This window comes from Cygnus atratus, unplaced genomic scaffold (genome assembly GCF_013377495.2).
Source record: "Cygnus atratus isolate AKBS03 ecotype Queensland, Australia unplaced genomic scaffold, CAtr_DNAZoo_HiC_assembly HiC_scaffold_213, whole genome shotgun sequence".
Lineage (NCBI taxonomy): Eukaryota > Metazoa > Chordata > Aves > Anseriformes > Anatidae > Cygnus > Cygnus atratus.
Genome location: NW_026109806.1, coordinates 7,172 through 24,000, shown reverse-complemented (window position 1 = coordinate 24,000; position 16,829 = coordinate 7,172). Strand labels below are relative to the sequence as shown.

Below are 16,829 nucleotides of genomic sequence, written 5' to 3'. Positions count from 1 at the left end.
CGTTGGCACGAATGCGAGTGCCGGTGCCTTTTCTTTTCCTTCCTGGAGATGCGATGTCCGTGCGGGGGTTTGTCGGGCCGGCCGTGGGGCAGCACGAGCCCCCCCGGGGCTGCAAACCGGGGAGGGGAGCGGAGCGCTTCCGTCGGCCCCTCCCGGACCTTCCGTGGTGGCTGGGATCGTCCCCTTCCCCTGTAGACCTACGACCGATGTGCTCAGCTGTTTTTAAATGTGAACTTGCGCACTGATGTGCAGATTCAATGTTCTTGTTACCGAATGAATAAAGTTTTATTTTGACGACGACGTCCGCGTGCTGCCTCCCGCTTGGGACTGGGTACGGGGGGGTGATCCCTGCTGCTGGCGGAGTGGGGACAGGAGGGGGGCTCTGGGGTTTGCTTGTGGCCCCCGCCGGAGGGGTAAATGTCCCCCCCTGCCACAAGGGACCTGCATGGGGACCCAGGAACCCAGCCCCAGCTGCTCTCCTGAGGGCTCCCTGTGCTACGGGGCTGTGGTGGGAGCCGAATCCAGGCCCAAGACAAGGGGCTGGGGTGTGGGGCCATCACTGTGGGGTTTGGGGGTGTTTGGGGTGCCCCATCCCACCCCGCTCCCCCAGCACCCATTGGGAAAAGGCTTCCTGGGGCCTCTCCCAACTTGCCAGGGATGAGGTGCTGGGAACACGGGATGCGGGGCTCACTCCGTGCCCCAGCCCCAAGCACAGGGCGAGCTGGGACCGTGGTGGGACGAGGTGTGTGGGGGTGCCCCTGCAGCCCCCTCCCTCCCCGCCACCCCTTTGGCAGGCAGGCCCAGGCTGTCACCTCTCCCTGCCTTTTCGCCAGCTGCCCCCTCCTGCCCGCCTCAGCCAATGCTGGGCCCGGCTCCGCTCGGTGCCCTTGTAGGGTCCAGCGCTCGCTGCCTTTCCAGGAACCAGGGCTGCCCCCCCCCCAGCTCCCCCAGCCCTACAATCCCTTAATCCCCTTGGGCCAGGGCATCCCTGCGGGGCCGGGCTCTGCTAAATCCTAAAGGCAGCCTGCGAGTGTCCCCACAACCATCCCAAAGCCTGGCGTGGGGGTGCTCACCCCCCGGGCTGCAGCCCCCTGAGGGGGGGGTGCGGGGGTGCCGGACCCCCCCCGGAGCCATCCCACGGCCGTGATCCCCGAGGGGCTTTGGGGTTGGGGTCTCCGGGCTGTGCTGGGGCCGAGCACCTTGCGGAGGTGGGGGGGACCGGGAGGGGCTCTGCGCTGCGGGGAGGATGCTGCGGGGTGGGAAGGGGACAAAGGGGGGGGGGGGCTTCTCCCTGCACCCCCCCCTCCCCAGCTCCCTCCCAGCGCGCGGGGGGCTTCGGGCACCCCCTCCCCATCCCCATCCCGATTTGGGGCTCGTGGGGCAGGGCTCGAGAGAGGGGTGGGGGCGGGCAGGGGCCGGAGCGGGGCAGGCGGGGCCGGGCCCCCCCCCTCGCCCCCCCTCCCCGCTACCCCTCCGCCTCCTCCCGGTGCCCGCCGCGGGGGGGCCGTGCCGGCCCCGGCTCCCGGCTCGGCTCAGCTGTTCCCTGCGGCAGCGGCACTGCGCGCCCAGCCCAGCCGCGCCGAGCCGAGCCGAGCCGAGCCGAGCCGGGCGGAGCGGGGCCGGGGCCGGGGCCGGGGCCGGGGCCGGGGCTACGGGAGCGGGGCCGAGCCCGGGCGGAGCCGAGCGGGGCGCAGCGCGCAGGAGCCGCGGAGCGCAGGTGGGAAACGGGGGCCGGGCCGGGCCGGGCCGAGCCGAGCCGGGCTGCGGGGGGCGAGGGGAGGGAGCCGGGGAGCCCAGGGGAGAGGGCGGCCGGAGCAGGGTGCGGGGTGCCGGGCCCCCGGCCCCTCGCCCGCCCGCCCGCGCCCGGCGGGAGATGGCTATAAATGGAAAGTGACCTCCGGGCGGCCGGGCAGCCGCTGCGGATTCAATTGTGGCAACGTAATGGCACGGCCGGGAGGGGGGCTGGCCCGCCGCACCCCGCCGGCACCCAACCTGCACCCCGCCGGCACCCCGTCTGCACCCCGCCTGTACCCACCCGCACCCAGCCGGCACCCTCCTGCACCCTGCCTGCACCCGCCTGTACCCTGTCTGTACCCGCCGGCACCCTGCCTGCACCCAGCCTGTACCCAACCTGCACCTGCTGGCACCCCGATGGCACCCCGCCTGCACCCAGCCCGCACCCACCAGCACCCAGCCTGTACCCCGCCTGCACCCGCCTGCTCCCTGCCTGCACCCACCGGCACCCCACCTGCACCCTCCTGCACCCAACGTGCACCCACCGGTACCCTGCCTGCACCCGCCTGCACCCAGCCCACACCCATCCGCACCCCGTCTGCCTGCCTGCACCCCTCCCGCACACACCCCGCGCACACCCCACGCACGCCCCACCTACACCCCGCACGCACCCCACCTGCACCCTGCCCCACCAGCCAGGCCATCCCCCCCTCCCTGTCCCCATCTGCACCCCAAGCCACGCTCCCACTGGGTTCTGCGCAGCACCCGCAGGGTGTCCCCCACGGAGCCCCCTCGCTGTCCCCCTGCGCTGGGGACCCTGTCCTGGGGCAGTGGGGTGGGGGGCACCAGCAGTGCCAGCTCCGGGACCCCCACCCCTGGCTCTCGTGCTCACTGGGGCGATGCTGAAGGGCCACGGACCCTTGGGGACCTAAGGGGAGCCGCCAGAGGCGGCTCAGCTCAGTGCTGCACGTGGCCTGGCCAAAAGCCACCCGGCCGGGACGCCGAGAGCTGAGGTGCTCCTGCCTCTGCCTGTACCGGCCCCACAGGCCATACTTCGGAAGCCGGACACGGCCCCGGCAGTGGCTGCGCCCCCAGAAGGATGTGGGGGTGCCCCCAGGAGGGGTCAGCAGCTCATGGGTGCTGCAGAGCCCCAGCTTGGGGGGTTTTGGGGTGCCCGGAGGGCTTGATGCCCCCAGGCAGGTGTCGGGAGCAGCGCAGGCTCAGGAGGGGACAGGGTGTTGGGGGCACCGCATGCATGGCCGTGACTGGGGCTGGAGCCCCCCAGGGCTGTGCTGAGCACCAGGGGCTCCTCTCTGCGCCCCGTGTGCACGTGGGGCCGTGTGGCTGTGCCGGCAGCAGACCCTGTGCTGGATCCAGCCCTCGCCCGGGGTCCTGCGGTGCTGGGCAGGTGGGGGGCGCAGAGCGGGGGGTCGCGGGGAGCCCTGGGTGGGGGCGACGCTGGAGGCACCGCCGGAGGCACAACCAAGCCAGGTGACCTCAGGCCACCGCTGCGGGATGGGACATGAGGGGACAAGCTGTGAGCTGGTGCGTGGCACCTCCGTGTCCCCTTGGGGCTTCTCCTTTCAGCCCCGCTCCTCCACTGCAGCTGCTCCTGTGCCAACCCCGGCCATGGCCACGGGGTACAGCACGGCCAGGGGGCACGGCGCAGCCATGGGGCATGACATGGCCATGGGGCATGGAGCGGGCAGACAGCATCATGCCCCAGGATGCCCATGCCCAGCACCCTGCAGCACCCACCCAAACGCACCAGGGCTGCCCCAGGTCCCTGTTACAGGGCCAGGGACACATCAGGCTCCATCCCGTGCCCCCCTCCACGCCCCCGTCCCCACCATCGCCATGTCCCTGGGCTCCCTCCTGTACCCGGGTCATGGAGGGGTCCCTTGGAGAGCCGGGTCTGGGGAGGGCCAAAACACCCCCGTGCCATTTGGGGGGGGGGGGGGGCCCGCGGCCTGACCCCATGCCCCCCAGCCATGAGCCGCCGCGTGGTGCGCCAGAGCAAGTTCCGGCACGTCTTCGGGCAGCCGGTGAAGGCCGACCAGATGTACGAGGACATCCGCGTCTCCAAGGTGACGTGGGACAGCTCCTTCTGCGCCGTCAACCCCAAGTTCTTGGCCATCATCGTGGAGTCCGGCGGCGGGGGGGCCTTCATCGTCCTGCCCCTCGCCAAGGTGAGTGGGGGGGCGCTGGGACACGGCCCCCCCACCCCGGGATGCAGGGGGGATGCAGGGCATGGTGACGGGCTCTGCTCTGCTCAGCTTTGCCCCAACATCCCCGTCCCCGTGTGGGGGCTCTGGGCAGAGGCACCCTGGGCTGACGTTGGCACCCATGATGGCTGGTGGCCTGGGGGCAACCGAGGTGATGAGGGACCCCCCCGGCTGCTTTTTCCCCTGCCCAAATTCCCCCTCTGCGTGCGACACCCAGGGCGCACCGCAGTGGGGTGGGGTCTGCCCTGCCCACCCCAGCAGAGGGGCTGAGGACCCCCCTTTTAGCACACCCCCCCACCATCAGAGGGGACACAAAGCAGCCTGGTCCAAGGCACGTCGCTCCCCTCCACCTCCCTGCAGGGCCTCGTGCCTCAGTTTCCCCCAGGCAGGTGCAAAGCTCTGCCCATGGTCAGCATCCCCTGTGTGTCCCCCCCTCTGTGCCACAGCCCCTACAGCGCAGCCGTGCTGGGGTCTGGGGGGGGTGGTCCCGGCGTGCCCCCCCCCCCTTTCTCTCCCTCCCCATCCCCTGGGGACTGACGCCAAGCCCTGGGCCTTGCAGACGGGGCGCGTGGACAAGAACCACCCGCTGGTGACGGGGCACACGGCGCCCGTGCTGGACATCGACTGGTGCCCCCACAACGACAACGTCATCGCCAGCGCCTCTGAGGACACCACCGTCATGGTGAGGGGCCCGGCCCCCCGGGGTGGGGGGGGCAGGGGGGGCTAACGGGGGCCCTGACCCCCCCCCCTCCTGTGCTTCGCAGCCTGCGAAGTGTCACCAGCCTATTTTTAGCCCCGGTGCCATGCGTTCGCGCTGGCGGTGGCTGCTCTCTCCATGATGCAGCACTTTGTGCTAAATATACCCGCCCCGGCGACTCAGCACACAGGAATAGCCGGGGGGGGGGGCCAGGGGCTGTGCACTGCACCGGGCAGGATGGGGTCTTGTGTCCCCCCCCCCGGGCACAGGAGCACCCGGTGCGCTGCAGCCGGTGCCAGGGATGGAGGCGCCGCTGCCATCCCCGTGGCTTGAGCTGCAATTAATGATGATGTTAATTGGCTCCGGCGCCCTTAGCGCTCACCGGGGGGACGTCGCCACCCCCGCGCTGTGCTCTCCGTGCCCCCCCAGGTGTGGCAGATCCCCGACTACGTGCCCGTGCGCAGCATCACGGAGCCGGTGGTGACGCTGGAGGGGCACTCCAAGCGGGTGGGCATCATCTCGTGGCACCCCACGGCGCGCAACGTCCTGCTGAGCGCAGGTAAGGGCACCGGCCCCGCGCTCCCCGGGGGCGGCTGGATGCGGCCACGGGGTGACGGCGTCCATCTGTCCGTCCGTCCGTCCATCCACCCGTCCGTGTGTCCTCGTCAGGCTGCGACAACCTGGTGATCCTCTGGAACGTGGGCACGGGGGAGATGCTGCTGGCGCTGGAGGACATGCACACCGACCTCATCTACAACGTGGGCTGGAACCGCAACGGCAGCCTCCTGGTCACCACCTGCAAGGACAAGAAGGTCCGCGTCATCGACCCCCGCAAGCAGCAGATCGTGGCGGTGAGTGTCCCCCCCCACCCCGGCCATGTCCGTGTCCCCCCCCCCCGCCTGGCCACCCACCTCCCCGCGGCCCCGCTAACGGCCCGACCCTACTAACCGCCCGCGCCCCCGCGCGTCTCTGTGTTTGCCTTTAACCCGCTAACGGCCGGCGCAGGAGAAAGACAAACCGCACGACGGCGCCCCGCCCCATCCGCGCCATCTTCATGGCCGATGGCAAGATCTTCACCACCGGCTTCAGCAAGATGAGCGAGCGGCAGCTGGGCCTCTGGGACCTGGTACGAGACGGCGGCGCTCGGCCAGCGCCGTGCTGGGGACCCCGCCGTGCCGAGCCGTGCCGTGCCGTGCCGAGCGGGGCCCCCCCCCCGGGACCTCGTGCGCCCCCCCAGGACCCCCGCGTGCCCACCACGTGCCCACCACGACCAGGACCCAGCGGCTGTTTGAGGGATGGATCCGGACTCCCCTCGCCCCCCTCCCCTTGCCCTCTGCTGACTCTGTGCCCCCCTCCGCCCCCCCAGGAGAGGTTTGCCCCCCACGAAGGGCTGAGGCCCGTGCGGGCCATCTTCACGCGGGAAGGACACATCTTTACCACGGGCTTCACCAGGATGAGCCAGCGGGAGCTGGGCTTGTGGGACCCGGTAACGAGGCCGCATGGAGTGATGCTCCCGGGAACGTGGCTCCCCTGGTCCCCACCCCAATCCCGAATCCCACCCCCCCAAAAAAAAAAAAATAACCATGCCAAGTTCCTGTGTGTGCTGTGCTGTGCCTGGGTGTGGGGAGTGTCTGGGGGGGGCTGGGGGGCTCCCCCAGAAGAGGAATGGGGCCGGTGCAGGTAAGCAGGCGTGGGGCAGGGGCATGCCGAGCAGTGGGTCCTGGGGGGGACGTCCCCGTCCCCGCAGCGTGCTGTGGCCAAGGTGTGTTGTGACTGAGCGGGGGGGGGAGCGGGGCTGCTGCTCACCCCCCCCCTCGCTGCGGCCCCGCAGAGTAACTTCGAGGAGCCCATCGCCCTGCAGGAGATGGACACCAGCAACGGGGTCCTGCTGCCCTTCTACGACGCCGACTCCAGCATCGTCTACCTGTGCGGAAAGGTAACCCCAGGCTGCCCCCCCCCCCCCTCGCTGTCCCCCCACCCCTGGGGACACGGGTGGCTGATGTCGTCCCCCCCCCGTCCCCGTAGGGGGACAGCAGCATCCGGTACTTCGAGATCACGGACGAGGCGCCCTACGTGCACTACCTGAACACCTACAGCAGCAAGGAGCCGCAGCGGGGCATGGGCTTCATGCCCAAGCGCGGGCTGGACGTCAGCAAGTGCGAGATCGCCAGGTGGGGGCCCAGAAGGGCTGGGGGGGGGGCTGGGGGGGGGGGGGGCAGCCAGACCCTGACCATCCCCACCCCACGCAGGTTCTTCAAGCTGCACGAGCGCAAGTGCGAGCCCATCGTCATGACGGTGCCGCGCAAGGTGAGCCCCTGGGCACCCTGATGGGGATGGGATTTTTTTTTGGGGGGTGGGGGACACCTCATCTCACTGCCACCCCCTCGTCCCCGCAGTCAGACCTCTTCCAGGACGACCTGTACCCCGACACCCCGGGCCCCGAGCCGGCCCTGGAGGCGGACGAGTGGCTGTCGGGGAAGGACGCGGAGCCCATCCTCATCTCGCTGCGGGACGGCTACGTCCCCGTCAAGAACCGGGAGCTGAAGGTGGTCAAGAAGAACATCCTGGACAACAGGCCCCCCCGGGCCCCCGCCGCAGCCACTCCACCTCCAACGCCGACATCTCCGTGAGTGTCCCCCCCTTCCTTTTCCTGGGCACCCCAGGGGCCGCGCCACCCCTCGGGGACGTGGCACCGGGGCTGTCCCCTCCTCCTGGGGGCTGCGGGTTGGGATGGAGGCAGGGGGTGACCCCATGTGTGTGTCCTCCCCCCCCCCCCCCCCCCGCAGTCGCCCACCCTGGAAGAGGTGCTGGAGGAGATCCGTGCCCTGAAGGAGATGGTGCAGGTGCAGGAGAAGCGCATCTCCGACCTGGAGCACAAACTCTGCCAGTTCACCAACGGCACGGACTAGCGCCGCGGCCGCGGGCAGGGCGAGGACTGCGCCCGCCCGAGGCAGGCATTAAAGCCGAGTCCCCGCAGCGGGCAGGAGGCCAGAGCCATGTTCTTTCCCCAGGAGCCGAGGCCGCAGGGAAGGGGGCCAAACTTTGCCCCCCCACACCCCCACCCTGCACCCCTCTCCTCAGGGGCATCGCTCCCACCCTGCTCCCCGGGTGCCAAAAGGCGTCCGGGGACGTCGGCACCCAGGGGACGGGGGGGGTCCCACCTCGGTGCCCGGAGCATCCCTCCCTGGGGACCTGCGAGCCAGGAGCCAGCATCCTCCCAGGACTGCGGGGGGAGGGTCGTGTCCCCCCCCCCCCCCCAGCCAGCCACACGCTGGGTTACGGTGCTACCCCCCCCCCCCCCCCCCCCCCCGACCCCACAGCTCCTATTTACGGGTGCTCCTGGGGTCCCCTCCAATAAAGGGCTCGGCCTCCCGTGGCTGTGGGGCAGGGACCGGGGGCCCTACGGGGGGGGCCCCTGCCCTGCACCCCCCCGGCCCGCACGGCCCCGGCGGGGGCAGAGAGAGGCCGAGAGGCGCCCGTTCAAGAGCATTTATTGGTGTCGGCCGCGGTCGGAGCTGCTCGGGGCTCCCCTGGCCCTGGCCCAGACGTCGCTTGTGGGGTGCGTGGCGGGGGGGGCCGCTACGAAAAGTCCCGCGGGAGCGAGGCCGGGGGCCCCCGCAGCCCCCCCGTGTGCAAAGAAGGAGCAGCCCGGGGCGGGGAGGTGGGGGCCCGGGGGTTAGCACCATTTGATGTAAGGTTTCTCTTGGGGCTGGGGGGGCAGTGCCCGGGATGGGGGGGTGCAGCGCTGCCAGGATGGGGGGGGCTGGGGGGGGGGGGGGGGGGAGGGGGGGGCAGCCGAGCAGGGAAATGAGGGGGTGTGAGCAGGGGGTGAAAAGGGGGGGCAGTGAGACCGGGCATCCCTTTGGGGGCACCCCCTTGGCTGCCCCATGTGGGCTGGGGGTGCAGCGGGGCTGAGCACCACCCCCCCCCCCCCCATTGGCAGGCAGAGCAGCTCCCGGGTAAGTGCACTTGGTAGCGCCTGGGCAGTGGGGCCAAGGGGGGGGGGCCAGCAGGGGGTGCCTGGAGCCCCACAGCTCTGGGGGTGCCCCGGGACAGCCCCCCCACACACCCCATCTGGGTGCCCCCCCCCCACCTACCCAGGGCGAGGGGCCGGGCAGCACCCCAGGGGGGTGGCTGGGGGGGGGGGGGGATAGGGCTGTGGGACACCCCCTGCTCCCTGCCCCCACCTCCCCCCAACACCCCCCCCCAGGCACTCACCCCCCCAGCTATGGGGACCATCGTGCCCCCCCATTTGTCCTCTGCGTGCCCCCCCCCCTACACACTCACACACTCACTCACACACACACACACACACAACACCCCCCCCTGCTCCCCCCCCCCCCCCCCCCCCCCCCCCAATCTGTGCCCCATCCGCGCGTTCTCCCCGTCCCCGGGCCGGGGGGGGCTCAGCGGGGGCGCGGGGTCACTTCTCGGTCAGCGAGAGCTGCAGGATGCGCTGCAGCTCCTCTTCCTCCTGCCGCGTCCGCCGCTCGGCCTCCTCCTGCTCCCGCGCCGACAGCGCCATGGCCAGCCGCAGCTGCTCCGCGTAGCTGGGGAGCAGCGCCCCGGGACCCCCACCCCCCCCCGGGGACGGGCTGCCCGGGGGACGGGGGGCTGCCGTGTGCTGGGGAGTCCTGGGGGTGCGGCACGGCCTCAGCCGGGATCCCCGGGGACCCCCCACGACAAGCTGGGGGCCGGTGCCTGCTGGTGGTTGCCCCCTGACCCTCTCCTCACCCCCCCCCCCACCCCCGGGGGGGGGGGGGGCGAGGGGGGGGGGGCGACGCTGGCCGGACCTTACCAACCTGTCTCCCCGGCGGCCCTCGTGGGACATGGGGTGGGTGCCCGGCTTGCTGTTGGTCAGCGCCTCCCAGATGGTGACCTGCGGCGGGTGGAGAGGGGGCTTGGGGGGGGGGGGGGCTCGGAGGGGAAATTCAGCCCCGCCGAGGCATGTGGGGATGGGGAGAGGTGGGGGGAGCGGGGCGGGTGGCCCCCATGGGGTCCCCGGGCCCAGGGGAGGGTGAGGAGGGTGGTGGGTGAGGATGAGGAGGGTGGCGGATGAGGAGGACGAGCATAGTGGGTGAGGATGAAGAAGGAGGTTGGATGAGGATAAAGAGGATGAGGCGGATGGTGGATGAGAAAAATGTTGAATGAGGAGGCTGAGGAAGTTGGATGAGGCTGTGGAGGAGGAGGAGAATGTTGGATGAGGATAAGGATGAGGAGAAGGAGGATTTTGGATGAGGATGATGAGGAGGAGGAGGAGGATGTTGGATGAGGATAATGATGATGAGGAGGATGTTGGATGAGGAGGATCAGCATGGTGGATGAGGAAAATGTTGGATGAGGCCGGGGATGTTGGATGAGGAGGACAAGTCTGAGGATGCTGGATGAGGACGAGGCCAGGGATGTTGGATGAGGCCGAGGAAGGCGCCTCCCCGCGGAGCCCACCTGGTCGTACTCGCTGCCCGCCTCCAGCAGGCTCTGCTGGATGGCGAACTGCAGCAGGTCGTCCTCGTCCTCCCGCAGGGTGTCCTGGTGGGTGCCCACCACGCTGTACCCCCGGGGCACCTCGAAGAGCGCCGGGTCCATCTCGCACACCCGGCACGACGCTGCGGGGAGACAGGTGCCGGCGTGGCTGGGCACCCCGCTGCCCGGGACCTCCGCCGGGACTGCCCCCCCCCCCCCCCCCAGGCCCCCCGCCACCTACTGAGCGAGCTGGAGCTGCTGACGCTGGAGGAGTCGCTGCTGGGCGAGGGCGCCTCGCTGCTGGGGCTGTGCCGCAGGGAGCTGACGGGCTCGTCGCACCCGTTGAGGTTGCCGAAGGTGATGCGGGCGTTGAGGATGTGGAAGATGGGGATTTCTGCCGCAAATAATAAAAAAAATAAAAATAAATTAAAAAGGGCAGGGAGGGAAGCATGGGCTTGCTGGCGGCAAAGGGCCCCCTCCCTGCACCCGTGGGTGCTTGGGTGCGCCCCACCCCCCCCCCCGGGTACCGATTTTGACGGGGAAGCCGGGCGGGAGGCGCAGGGTGATGAAGTCCCGCAGCTTGGCGAAGAGCGCGTTGCTGATCGCCATCAGGTCGATGATGGGGGCGACCTGCTCGCAGAGGGACAGCGGGTGGTCCTCGCACAGCCACAGCTTCGCCTTGAACCTGCGGGGGCGCGGGGGGGACACAGGCGCCGGGCTGGGGACCCCGGGGGCCCCGCGATGGCGGGGGGGGGACGGCGGGGGTCCCCTCCTCCCCGCTCGCCCCCTCACTTCTGCGTCTTGGTGGTGAGCTCCATGGGCCGCCCCATGTCCCGGTTGCCCAGCTCGAAGTTGGGGTTGAAGTACTCCTCCGGGGTGATGGCGGTGGGGTTGGCGTGGCTCAGCGTCTGCGTGATCAGCGTCTGCGGGGACGGCCCCGATGCTGGCACCGCGTGGGGACAGCGTGGCCACGGGGACCCCCCCCCCTCCCCGGGCCCCGCACACTCACCCCGTTGTTGGGCCCCACGTGCTGCTCGGCGATGCCCAGGAAGGACTGCAGCGGGGTCTTACTGCCTGCGGGACGTGGTGTGAGGATGGGGGACGGTGAAGCCCCCTGCCCACCGCAGCCCCCTGCCCACCGCAGCCCCTCGCCCTACCTTTGCTCTTGCCCTTGTGCTGGTCCGAGAGGTGCTCGGTCCGCGTCCGCGTGATCAGCTCCACGTTGGACGCCCCGTAGACCTGTCCGAGGGAGGGGAGTGCCAGAGGTGGTAGGTGTTCCCCAAAAACCGGCCGTACCCCTGCCACGGCTCAGCCCCCTGCCCCTCACCTTGGCCTCGTACCCGTTCACCATCTCCGTCTTCTCGCTCCGCCAGCCCAGGATCCCGGACTTGTTCCTGGGGGTGATGCGGGGCGCTGTCAGCGATGGGTGGGGTGGGATGGGATGGGATGGGATGGGAAGGGATGGGATTGGATGGGATGGGAAGGGAAAGATGGGAAAGGATGGGATGGGATAAGATGGGACGGGATGGGATGAGAAGGATGGGATGGGATGGGATGGGATGGGATGGGATGGGATGGGATGGGATGGGATGGGACGGGATGGGACGGGATGGGACGGGATGAGAAGGATGGGATGGGATGGGATGGGATGGGATGGGATGGGATGGGACATCGCTCTTGGATGGACAGGACACGGACACCCGGGGGGTTAGCACCGCCCGTGCCCACCTCTCGAAGGCGATGTTCTTGGTGTCGAGCTGGGTGGTGACGACGGGGGCCGTGAGCCGCCCCATCACCTGCTCCTCCGTGGGCTGCACAGCAGCCAGCAGCACCTCCTGGTCGTGGCTGGCCAGGGCCAGCGTCTCCGAGTAGACCACCCGCCGGTCGTGGTCGATCTCCATCACCACGGCGCTGGTGTCTGCGGGGAGCGGGCGATCAGCGCGGGGACAGCCCCCCCGCCCTCCCTGTGCCCCCCCCCCGGCCCCCATCTCACCCTGCCCGCGGAAGACGAAGCTGCGGTTGCCCCGCTGCCAGGTCATATGGTCGAAGCCCAGCAGCGTGGTGTCCACCCGCAGGTTCTGGCCGCTCTTCCACACCTTGTACGTGTCGCTGGGGCAGATCTTGGACACCAGCGGCACTGGGGGGAGACGGCGATAGCCCAGCCGGGGACGGGGCCACCCTGCGTCCCCCGGGTGGGCTGCGAGCGCTGAGCGGGGCGGGGGAACGCACCCAGCGCCTCCGATGGGGGGGTAGGGGCAAGCCTGGGGGGCACAGGGCAGGGGGTGGGGGAGGACGCGTTGGGAAGCTCCCACTCTGCCCAAGCTTACCCCAGCTGGTGAACTCCCACTTCATCTCCACGTAGAAGTCCTGGGCCTGCCAGTGGGAGCACACAGGGTGGGCAGGAGCCCGGCCGTGGTGCCCCCCACCCCTAGCCCCACAGCCCCATCTGGGGCAGGTACCTTGCGCAGCTTCTCCAGCAGGATGGGGATCCCGGCCAGGCGCTTGATGGCTCGCTGGTAGTCGCGGTAGCGCAGGACCAGCTGCACCAGCTCCAGGTCGCGGGTGCTCACGGCCTCCTGCAGCACTGCGGGGCCGAGAGGGGCAGCGTGGCATGGCACGGTGCCACACGCACGTAGCACCGTGCAAGCAGCCCCCTGGGGAGCTGGGGCACCAGGGTGAGCACACCCGTGCCCGTGCCCGAGCCCCTGCTCACCCGTCCAGCCGCTGCGGTTCTCCTTGCCCACGTCAGCTCCATGCTTCAGCAGCACCCTGGCGCACTCGAGGTGGCCCAGCGTGGTGGCCAGGTGCAGCGGGGTGCGTCCTCGGGGGTCCAGCTGCTCGATGTCGGCCTGCCGGGGGGTGGCAGGGCTCAGGGGGCACCAGGATTGCCAGGACCCCCTGCCCGAGCCCTCCCACAGACGTGAGGCTCGTGGCCAGGGAAAGCAGCAGATGTTTGCCGCTATCTCCATGAGCATTCCCATCCCCCTGAGCAGGTGCATGTGCACCGCGCCCCAAAATGCTGTCCCAAAGGTTTTCCTGCTCCCCCCAGCCCCACGGAGTCACTGCCAGCACCCAGCACGGCTCGGCACGGCCAAGCAGGGCTGCACCCATGACATGGGCATGGCGCAGGGTCACCACCCAGCCCGGCGCACGGGGCTCCACGCCACCCAATGCAGCTTCAAGCTGTGAAAAGCCCCCACCTCTGAGGATCCGGGGAGGTTTTTTGGGGGGGGGGGGGGGGGGGGGGGTTCTGCCCAGTTGCCAGGCAGCAGCTGCCGGCAGCCCCCTCCACGGCACGGCGGGCGACGCTTGGTGCTGCGGCGGGCGCACGTGTTCCCCGCCGGAGCCGGGGGCGGGGCGGTGCTGCGTGAGCGGAGCGAGCGGCTGCTCCGAGCATCCCCAGCCCCGGGGAGCCGCGCCGGGGCTGCGATTGTTTGTGCCAAGCCTGGAGGCTGGCGCCGAGCCAGCCCCGAGGAATCCCCCCCCCTGCTCCGGCTCTCCCGATGGCAGCAGCGGCGGTGGCGCACCCAGCACCCTGTGCAGCGGTCCTGCCGGGGGGGGGGGGGGGGGGGGGGGCAGCTGCAGTCACCCCCTGTGCCCAGGGCTGGGGGCACAGCTGGGGGCTTGATGGAGCTGTGTGGAAGCCCCCAGCCACAGCATTCTCCCCACACTCCAGCAGCCAGGTGGTACCCAGAGGGGGGCAATCGGATGACGCCGGGGCAGGAGGCGGCAGCTGCAGGACCCAAAGGTGCCACCCAAAGGTGCCAGCGGGGACCTGGCACCCCAGCGGGGTTTGTGGACAGGCAGGGGTGGGGTGGGGGCTCGTGCTGCTGGGGACAGGGCTCTCACCCCCCCCCCCAGCAAGTCCCCCCACTCATCACTTGTGTCCCCCTGCTCATCGCAGCGATGGCCTGGGGATGTCCCAGGGCCATGAGTGTCCCCATGTCCACATCCCTGGGGGCTCGCCAGGCAGGGGGACCCCCCAGGCTTCCCCCACTGCCCAAACCAAACAGACACCCCCCCCCCCAATCTCCCCAGGAGCCCGCGTGCTGCTCCAATGCTCTCCAGGCGACTGCTGCTTTTTAATTGCGCTAATGAAATGACTCTAATTAAAGCAATCGCCCCCCAGCTGGGGGACGGGCGCTGCAGGCTCCGTGGGGCTCCCCAGCCGCAGCCGTGCCCCAGCGCCACGGGGCAGGGGGGGGTCCAGATTTGGGGACACGGCGCCCGAGCCAGCCCCGGGGGACACGGCGTGACCCAGTTTCCACCGTGCAGATCGTGGGACAGCTCCAGGCCGGGGGGGGGGGCACAGCTGCCTGTCCTGGGGCTGAGACACCCACTGGGGACGAGGACGTGTTTGGGGCGGTGGCGGTGCCACGTGAGACCGCAGCACGGCCGCTCCTCGCCCCAAACCCTGTGGGTTGTCCCCAGGGCGGGGGGGCCTCAGCGTGGGCATGGACCCCAGCGCCTGTGCCCGGGTGGCCGGGGGGGGGGGGGGGGGGGGACAGGGACCAGCGCAGGGTGGTGGTGCTGGGCGCTGCTGTCCCTGCGCAGCCCCAGGGGACGGCGGGGTGACCCCAATTACTGCTGTGCGAGATGGGGCAGGCGGTGGCATGGGGTGTCCTGGCACTGCGGGGCTGTGTCACTGCCTGCCGCGTCCTCACCCTGTCCCTGCCATGGGGACCCGCCAGGTCGTGGTCCCCAGGTGAGGACAAGCACAGCCTGGGGCCCGGCGGTGACATTCAGGGCTGACCCACATGTGGCCCTGCGAGAGGCACGGGGAGGAGCAGCACCACGAGCTGCCCCAGCGCTCCCAGCCCCATGCACCTGCATGCGGGGGGGGGGGGGGGGGGGGGGGGGGGGGGCCCCATGGGGTGACACTGCCCCCGTGGGGGTCCCCGGGGTGGCAAGAGAGCAGGGTGCCCAGGCAGGGGACAGGCAGCCCCCAGCACCACCCGCAGCAGCCCCACGGGCCCGCTCAGCTCGGGGCTGCTCGAGGCTGCAGAGGGCCGAGCCGTGTCCCCAAATGCCCTGGGTGGGGACGGGGGGGCTCAGGCCAGGCTGCCCCCCCCTCTTCTCCCCAAACCCCTCCTGCCCTGCGGTCTGGCCTGCAGCACCCATAGCCCCACCTCTCAGTGCACCCCTGGGTGCACACAGGGCTGGCTTTGCTCTCCCCCCAGCCACAGGGGCACGGTGGGGGCCCCAGGAGGAGTTCCCCCCACACTAGGACTAGGGCAGGGGGGGGGGCTCGCTTAGAAAACCCCGCTCGCAGCCCCCCGCATCTCCCCACGCCCTGCTTTGATCTCTGCCGCTCCTGGGGGGGAAAAAAAAAAAAACAAACACGACCCCAAAATACAGTGGAAATAAACCCAGCAGTGATGGGGATGGGGGGGGGTCGGAGGGGGGGGCGATGCCGGCACGCAGCCCCCCCCCCCCAGCCGGCCCCCACAATGGAGGCGGGTGTGGCGGGAGCATCACGGCACAGCGGGGACCCCCTGCCCGCACCCATCCGGCACAGGGCTCGGGCCACGCAGCACCCTAGGGTGCTGGGAGGGTGCTGGGGGGGGGGGGGGGCGTCGAGCAGCTGCAGACAAGGCTGGGGGGGGGGGGGGGGGGCACAGCCTGGCCGCCGGCCTCCGCCAGCGCCTGCGGTTTTCCTGCGTCTTCAGGGTTGGGTTTTAATTACCTGGATTGCAACGCCAGCGGGGAGATGGAGGCTGGGAACGCGCCCGCGGTCATCGGAGAGCTGGGGGGGGGGGTCACTAGGCCCGGGGGGGGGGGGGGGCACAAGGAGGGTGCTTGGCCTCCTGGGGGTGGGGGCCCTGCCTTGCCCTCCCCTAAAGGGTGGGGAGCTGGGGGCGCACCCCCCGCTGGGCCCTCAGCACCCTGTGTCTGGGGGGGGGGGGGGGGGGGGCACAGAGGCCTAAGAGGGAGCTGGGGGCACGTGGGGGGGGGGGGCACTGCTGTGTGCCAGAGCTGGTGGCGGCTGTCACAGCCCTGCTGTGCCCGGGCGGGGCACGGGGGGGGGACCCTGAGCCCTGCTGGCGTTGTGGAGGGGGGGGACCCCAACCCCACCTCCATCCTCATCCCCATCCCCATCCCTGTCTCCATCCGCATCCTCATCGCCACCCTCACCACCATCATCCTCACCCTCACCACCATCATCCTCACCATCATCATCCTCACCAGCCCCAGCCCCAGCCCCTGCAGGCAGCATTGCATCAGCCCGGGCCGTGCCGTTCCGAGCCGTTCCGTGCCGAGCCGTGCCGGGGATGCCCCCCCACCCCCCTCACCCCCCCCCCCCCCCCGCCTCCCCACCTGCTTGGCGCTGAGCTCCCGGTCCAGGTCCCGGGCTCGGTTGTGCCAGACGAGGTAGTGCAGCGGGTACCTGCCCTCCGGCCCCTTCCTGCCCGAGCAAGACGCGAGCATCCTCCGTGCATGCTGGAGCGGCGGGCGCGGAGCGGGGCGGAGCGGGGCGCGGGGCGCGGAGCGGAGCGGAGCGGAGCGGGGCGGGCACCTCCCGGCCGGGGCTGCCCCCCCCCCCCCCCCACCACGAGCCCCCTCCCCCGCGGCCGGCCCCCCCCCCCCCCCCCCCCGCACCGCCCGGCCTCATGGGACTTGTAGTCACCGGGCATCGCCCCCTTCCTCCTCCTCCTCCTCCTCCTCCGCCCCGCACCCCCAGCCACCCCCCCCCCCGCCGTGTGTGTGCA

At 70.9% G+C, this 16,829-nt stretch overlaps 2 protein-coding genes across 2 annotated transcripts; one reads left to right on the top strand and one right to left on the bottom strand.

The window, feature by feature from the left end:
• The first annotated feature begins 1,687 nt into the window (after positions 1–1,687).
• Positions 1,688–7,632, top strand: CORO6 (coronin 6). Its single transcript, XM_035561027.2, is given in 13 exon segments — positions 1,688–1,717; positions 3,724–3,923; positions 4,519–4,641; positions 5,086–5,215; positions 5,326–5,507; positions 5,662–5,688; positions 5,690–5,782; positions 6,488–6,592; positions 6,682–6,827; positions 6,906–6,963; positions 7,053–7,236; positions 7,239–7,282; positions 7,443–7,632. Coding segments are annotated over 12 exon segments (1,413 nt in total). The 5' UTR covers positions 1,688–1,717; positions 3,724–3,725; the 3' UTR covers positions 7,566–7,632.
• Positions 7,633–9,079: 1,447 nt separating this feature from the next.
• ANKRD13B (ankyrin repeat domain 13B) lies at positions 9,080–16,575 on the bottom strand. Its single transcript, XM_050716706.1, has 15 exons — positions 16,438–16,575; positions 12,833–12,968; positions 12,579–12,703; positions 12,447–12,492; positions 12,113–12,256; positions 11,848–12,037; positions 11,447–11,513; positions 11,277–11,358; positions 11,129–11,193; positions 10,912–11,042; positions 10,647–10,804; positions 10,361–10,513; positions 10,102–10,262; positions 9,459–9,535; positions 9,080–9,290 (listed from the first exon to the last, which is right to left on the bottom strand). Exons 1-15 carry the CDS (start codon positions 16,546–16,548, stop codon positions 9,080–9,082), a joined length of 1,857 nt encoding a protein of 618 aa, XP_050572663.1. The 5' UTR covers positions 16,549–16,575.
• Positions 16,576–16,829: the final 254 nt, after the last annotated feature.